The sequence below is a fragment of the Pseudophryne corroboree genome, chromosome 11 (assembly GCF_028390025.1).
Source record: "Pseudophryne corroboree isolate aPseCor3 chromosome 11, aPseCor3.hap2, whole genome shotgun sequence".
NCBI lineage: Eukaryota > Metazoa > Chordata > Amphibia > Anura > Myobatrachidae > Pseudophryne > Pseudophryne corroboree.
In genome coordinates, this window is record NC_086454.1 from 209,903,570 (window position 1) to 209,911,054 (window position 7,485).

At 44.7% G+C, this 7,485-nt stretch overlaps 1 protein-coding gene across 1 annotated transcript in view; it reads left to right on the forward strand.

The window, feature by feature from the left end:
* Nucleotides 1-6,430, forward strand: part of LOC134969339 (capping protein, Arp2/3 and myosin-I linker protein 3-like) — a 1,162,896-nt gene extending 1,156,466 nt beyond the window's left edge. Inside the window, exon 21 of the mRNA XM_063945252.1 lies at nt 6,138-6,430. Coding sequence (XP_063801322.1) covers nt 6,138-6,200 — 63 coding nt within the window. The 3' untranslated portion in view covers nt 6,201-6,430. The remainder of the gene's footprint in view (nt 1-6,137) is intronic.
* The last annotated feature ends 1,055 nt before the right edge of the window (nt 6,431-7,485 follow it).

Consider the following 7,485-nt stretch of genomic DNA (forward strand, 5'->3'; position numbering starts at 1 on the left):
TTGCTATGGTTTATGCTCTTTGGCCCTGCTTTGTGTCCTGAAACACTGATCTGCTGCTTGGGTGGAAATTCCAGGACTACTCTCTTGGATTTAACCTGCCTGTGCCTTGTCTCAGTGTAGCAGCCCAGATATAGGAACTTTGATTATTACTGTTTATTCTCCAGTTTCTGTCACCTGGAATTTGAAACTATAGTCCCCTTCGCTACCCTGTTCCTTTCTAGTTGCTGTTGTATTACTATTACAGGGTGACTCCTGTCTCATCCTTGCAGCCTATTTCAGACAAGGTTTGATTTGTGAATCCGGTCTAGGGGTGGCTGCAGAGGAGGAGTGTGGGATCTTAGGCAGGAAGCTCGGTGGCCTAATATAGGACTTCTTTATGCAGTATAACTAGATATAGATGTTTAGAATGCAGCAATCAGGAATAAGGTTGAGTTGCAAGATTTTCTGGAGTGGAGCTGGTTAGCGGAACAGTTGAGACACGGCTACAGGACTTGATTTGAGACTGTGAGTACAGATGGGTCCACGTTTATCTTGACCTTTAATAGGATTAACTGAGACTGGCCAGTCAGACTTAATCCCCTGCTGTATTGTTCTCTGTATTGTATTGCAGCTGAGAACAATAGATGAAGAGTTTATGCTAATAAATCATGTTGTGCCTAGGTGCAGAAAACTAGTCAAGATAACCGTGGACCCATCTGTAGGTCTGGATTGCAGGAAAGCCAAGACATGGCTGCAGTACTTGATTCTAGACTGTGAACAGGTTTGGATTGCAGGAAAGCTGGGATGCGGCTACAGGCCTTGGAGGATAATTCAGATCTGATCACTGGGCTGTGTTTTTTTGCTGCCCTGCGATCAAATAGTCGCTGCCTACAGGGGGAGGGTGAATTTGCTGTGCAAGTGTGCGTTTGGATGTGTAGCAGAGCTGCACAAACTGATTTTGGGCAGTCTCTGCTCAGCCCATGACTTACTCAGCTGCTGCGATTGCTTCTTGGTGATCGGGACCGGAGCTGACGTAAGAAACCCTCCCTTCAAACGCTTGGGCACGCCTGCATTTGTCCGGACACTCCCTGGAAATGGTCAGTTGCCACACACATATGGCCTCTTCCTGTCAATCACTTTGCGAACGCCTATGCGAATGGATCCTTCGCACAATTCCGTCGCTGACTGGCAATCCCCATTGCTGCGGTCCATCACGTCTGCGCATTGTGGCTCAGACGCATGCGCAGTTCAGATCTGATCGCACGATGTGCGAAAATGCACATCAGCGATCAGGTCTGAATTACCCCCTTGGTTCCAGACAGTAAGCATGTCTGGATTTCAGGAAAGCCGGAATGCAGCTACAGACTTGATTCCAGACTGTGAGCTGGTCTGGATTGCAGGAAAGCTGGGATGTAGCTACAGACCTGATTCCAGACAGTGAGCAGGTCTTGATTGCATGATAGCTGGGACGCAGCTATAGAGCCAAAGTCAGTGAATGCCAGGTGGTATTGCACTAAAGTACTTGAGCAGGAACCTGGAACAGGGAGTTACCTCTGGAGCCCTTAGCAGGCTATGGACAACAAAGCACTGACAACAGGAAACACCTTTGCAGGGTTTTAATACCTCTAGATCTCCAGTGGTTGGTCAGGGAAAGCACCTGACTCCTGTCTGACTGCCAATTGGATCCATGGGGGATCAGCTGTTCTGTAAAGTCATTGCTGTATCCAACTGGTGCTTCTTGCTATTTCCCATTGGTGTTCTGTGGACGGGTGGTCTTCAGTTTGCCGGCTGTCGGGATCTTGGTGCACATTATACCGGCTCCGGAATCCAGACAGCCATCATACCAACACTTTTTCTCCCTCTTGGGGGTCCACGACCCCGCTGGAGGGAGAATAGATAACGTGGCGCACGTAGCGAGCCCGCAAGGGGCTCATTTGTGCTTGCCACGCTGTCGGGATGCCGGCGGTCGGGATGCTGGTCTCCGGGCGTCGGCATACCATACTACAACCCTGTGGACATTTGATAAGAAGCCAAGATGGCGGTATCCAGCGCTGACTCCTCCAGAAGGGACACTGTGATAACAGAAACAGCATCACATTACTGCACACAAAAGGGCTTGTGCAAACAAGCACACAAACGGTTACCAACTGGTCTGAGATCACTGCTGCAATCTGGAGACTACACACAATCAGTCTGGGAAAGTGCTGCAGCAGAAACATGGTCTTACACCGTAGGCAAAGGAGCTTGGAAGCTGAAATCTGTAACAAAGCTGAAGAGATCCTGAAAACACTGCATGACAAGAGGTAAGGCATAAGGAATCACATGGTACATGAATAAAATTAAATCCGATTCGTGACAGCCTAGTTCCAATTCCACCTGCTCCTGCTATTTTTTTTTTAGTGATCGCCTGATGATATTTTTAATTTTTTATAAGCCCCTGCAGTTCCTAGTGTAAGACGAGGCAGCATCCTAAATACTGGTGAGTGTGTCATACTCAAAGTTAACAAACTCTAAGGGTCTTATATAATCACTCAGGTGCTTCATAACATTATCACTGTCCCCTACTGGGGTGTCTTGGTGTCAAGATGGATCCAGCAGCACAAAGTGCAGGCCAGATTCTTTATAATTAGTTCCAAAACTGACTCGGGTGGTTCAAGACCTGTCTATGTGCTTGAAGGCTCAGCAGAAAAGCCTTAGGATGGTTTCACCAGAACACGTGACTGTAAATGAGCCTTAGTTGAACCCATCTGTTTTCCAGTAGATCATAAGGATATCTTTAATTCCTAGGAGAGCTGCACATTATATTTCTCTTTCATTCTACTAGGGGACACTGGAGCTTATGCTGGGGTATTGAGGAGTTAGCTAGTGGGAACTGGCACATCTAATTAAATAATGTGTAAGGCTCCTCCCCCTCTACTACCCACCATTCCCTAATTTAGAAAATGTGCCGGAGAGAGCTGGTCACAATGGAGCTTGCTCCTGTAATTCTTTAGGTATTTTTATTTTCTTTTTCATTTACAACTAATGGTGGGTACACACTGGCCGAATATATCGGCCATTCTCTTGAACGGTCGATATATCGCTGGTCCGTCGGCCAGTGTGTACGGGCGATATGTCTGTGAACTCCGTCATTCACAGACGTATCGCGTCGGCCCCGCAGCACAGCTGACGGGCAATATATCTACCGATTTATTGGTGCATCGCTGTGTGTGTACGCATACCTCCCAACATGACCCTCTCCAGGAGGGACACAATGCTCTGCTCCTGGACTTTTCTCTTAATGTATGATTGCCGGCACCTGTTTGAACACGTTAATGGATAAGAAAGGTGTTTCACCACAGTTGCTGGCAATCATAAATTAAGAGGGAAGTCCAGGAGCAGAGCATTCTGTCCCTACTGGAGGGGGTCATGTTGGGAGGTATGGTGTACGGGCTGCGACAGCCGACGGTGATTGACAGCTGAACTGGGTGGGCGTGTGTACACGCCCGCCCAGTTCATGACGTAAGTCCCCGATGGATTGGGCAGTGTGTATGCTCAACACACTGCCCGATCCGTCCATAGATATATCTGCCGATCAATTGATCGCCAGATATATCTACCAGTGTATATCCACCTTATATTGAAGAAGCACCTGGAAGTGTTACTAGGGTTACCAGGGCTCTCCAAAGCCTCTGCTATACCCATATTGCGGCTTGTGGCACCTATCACAAAAGGCACCGACAAAGCTGAAATATATCATATGAAAAACTAAAAATGCAGTCCTCCTTAATGAGCGCTCACAAGCTGCAGCTGTTACCTTCTGTGTACAGCAGCTCAATCTAAAAAGGATCCAAACTTCAATAATATAATCACAGAGAAGGAGTTACAGCGCTGCTGTTACCCTTTTAAATATCCCAGCTATGTATTTCAAATACTCCAATACATATAATCCAAATACAGTAGTTAATCAGCCGTGAATTAAATCTTAAAAATCCTTTATTCTTAAAAACACATTCTTTTTAAAAGTTCATGTGGTGCATTTCGGGTTTATGGGATTTACCGGTATACAATCCTGGATATCAGATGCATAGAGAATCTATAAAACAGAGGTGGAGATGACCTCAAGGATACCAGTCAAAAGAGAAAATAGGGGTGTCTATATTGAATGTGAGCTGTCTCCTGAAAGGAGAGGCAGGTATCGGCGAAGGGAGAGAAATGCGAAGTGGGAGGATGAAAGAAGGCAGCCTAGACTTTGTAGATCAGAATATAAAGGAAGAAATGCACTATCCCCTAAACATTTAAGACATTCCAATGAAGGAGATTTTAGATCACAAAGAGACTTAAGATATCCTAACGAGGGGAGTCCTAGACCACAGAGATATGAGACTCCATTTAATGGCAGTTTTGAACCCTGTTTAGAGAATAGACGAGCTAATAACAATTGGAGGGCAGAGAGGAATTTTAATTTTTTAGGGAATGATTGTCAAACATGAAACAGCCCTGGGTTCCAAAAGAGGTATAGAAGGTGAGGAGATTTGAACAAAGAAAGGCTAGAGGGAAACGGGAAGGTTTAGAGAAGAAAAATTTAGAAGAACAAATAAATTAAAAAAATAAGAAAGAGAGGAAAAAAGATCTTCTAAATATTGGTAGGAGAATAATGAATTAAAGGATACAAAGATTTATAAGCTAAGCACATACAGTATATGTTGTCAGTAGTAGAAGAAGAGTTGTTAAAGAAAGGGTTAAAATTTGCGCCCACCAATACAGCAAAGGAATTTGATTTATTTGTTGATGTGCAAAGGTTTTTATGAAAGCTTTCATTGAAGAAATTATTCTATAAAGAAGGGGGGGAGTGCTCAGGTATTTAGGAAAAGAATCCATGTTTAGGAAAAAATCTGTGTTTAACCCCATGCAAAGTAGAGCTCCAGCTGTGGACACTTTTGGAAAGATGGTCATGAAGGAGTTAGAAAAAAATTTGTAATAAAGGAGGAAATAAGGGGAAGAAGAAATTCAAGGAAAATATGACGAAAAGAGAGAGAGAAGCATTAAAAAACGTACAAAGATATGACCTCATCACCATCAAGCCTGCCGAATAGGGGGCGGGGTGGTGCTGATGGACACAGACAAGTATGAAAGTAAGGTAAAAAGTTTGCTATCCGAAAGTGCTACGTATACCGCAGTAAAGAAGAACCCTATGGAAACAATTAAGAATAACTTGTATACCCTGGTGGACAAATTTTACGATCCGGGAGCTATTACTGAAGGGGAAAGGGAATTTTTTTTGAAAATTGATGACCCAACCCTTCCAGTAATTTATGGTCTACCAAAAGTCCACAAAAGTGTTGAGGATCCCTCTTTGTCAGATTTTGGCAGGAGTGGGGTCTATAACTTCAAATTTATCCCAATTAATTGATTCTTATTTACAGCCTATAGCTTGCATAGGGAAAGCGTATTTAAAGGATACCACAGATATAATTAATAAATTAAAGGATGTACAGTGGCAGCAGAGATATTTTGGTGATCGCAGATGTGGGCTCTTTATATTCTATAATAGAACATGATTGAGGGTAACAAGCTCTGGAAAACACGCTGAAATATGAAAATTTGGCTGTGAATGTGAATAATTTTATATTGGACGGTATAACCATTTTTTCTTTAAGGTTGTCCATTATGTACAGCGCCTCAGGATAGCGATAGGTACGAGATTTTTGCCCCCAGCTTCACAAATATATTCATGAGTTGGTGGGAGGAGCAGTATGTGTGGCGTGAGCTGGGGGCGGGTTTCGTGATCTACTATCGCTATACAGATGATATTATTTTTGTGTGGAGGGGAGGAGAAGAATCCCTGATAAAATTTCAGGATGGTCTGAATTTAAATGATTTCGGTGTGGTTCTGACTTTTGTGAGAAGTGAACAACAAATAAATTATTTGGATTTAAGTCTATATAAATGACCGGCAGATTTGCACCCAAAATTATACAAAGCCGACAGACAGTAATTCCTTTATAAGTAGAACCAGTAGTCATCATCTTAAATGGCAGCGGGGTGTTCCGGGTAGTCCATACCGGCGTTTAAAAAGGAATTGCACCGAAGATAAGATATATAAAGAGCAGTCATTGGTGATGAAAAGACAATTTCTAAAGGCAGCAGGTGATTTTGGTCTTTGTTTGTTCGTGCAGAACAAGAGGAGACACAGTTCGGAAGGTGGAGGTATGGAGAAGCTGGCGGCGCTGCAGCACTGAGAGACTCAGTCAATGGACAGCTAGTGGTGGAGATTTGGCGTCAGCGGGTAAAGCAAATTACCGTGTTTGAAAGTACCGTCTTTTTAACAACAGCGTCCCGAGGATCTGGTGAACTCTGTGTTCTATGCATCTGATATCCAGGATTGTATACCGGTAAATCCCATAAACCCGAACTGCACAACTTTTATAAAGAATGTGTTTTTAAGAATAAAGGATTTTTTTAAATTTAATTCACGGCTGATGATTTATTTGGATTATATGGATTGTGTTGGCAGAAGCTTATCTCTTTGACAGAGTATTTGAGATACATAGCTAGGATATTTAAAAGGGTAACAGCAGCGCTGTGGCTCTTTTTCGGTGATTATATTATTGAAGCCGACAAAGCAATGAAGACGCCAGACTGAGTAAACTCCGCTCCTTTTTAAACCCCTCACAGCGGTAGTGTATATCGCTGACCAGCGGAAGGTCCTGTTGACCGGTGATGGCTGTTACGGCCATCTGGTTTCTCCCGGATGGCAAAAAGCCGGACAAACTTTGTCCGGCTTTTTGCCTTCCGGCAGAGTCTTTCACACAACAGCTTTGAGCCGTGTGTGATGCTGTACGCATGTGCAGCAGCAGACACGGCTTGGAAAAAAACCGTTGTGTGTGAAAGCTCCCCTTCACACACATGGTCCACTGCTTTCAAAGATGGCACGGCCCTGGCCCGGCAGCCGGACCTTCCAGTGGATATTTCCGGCTGCAACCCAGCAGCCGGGCTGGGGCCGTGACGTGTGAAAGGACCCTACCCCTCACACTGTTAATTAAACTACCGGCATGGGAAAACGCCATCCGTCTTTTTTTACCGGCCGGCAAAAGCCGGCGTGTTTTTCAGCCCTTACAGTCAGGAGGGCTGTATATGGTGGATCCCGGCGTTCAGTAACTATATCCCTGCCAGGGTAGCGGGCTATGGATGGCTGTGCGCAGTAGGGAGCCGAGGGTCCGGGCAGCATGAGGCGTGCAGCACAGAGCAGCAGGAGGTGAACGCTGCTCTACTTATATGCGCCTTCGTTCACCCACGCGGTGATACTACAGCCGCACACATATTAAATGTCTGTGCTGTAGGCGGCCATTTTTTGGAATCTGTTACATGCTGCAGAGGGAAAGCATAAAATGGAAGTGGAGCTTACACTGTGGTGCTCCTTTTTTTTTCTCTAAGCAGAGACAAGGGAGTTGACTGTTGTTAACATAAGGATAACATACAGTAGCAGTCCTTTCACTTCTGTACCTCTTCTTACAAAGGTTGAGC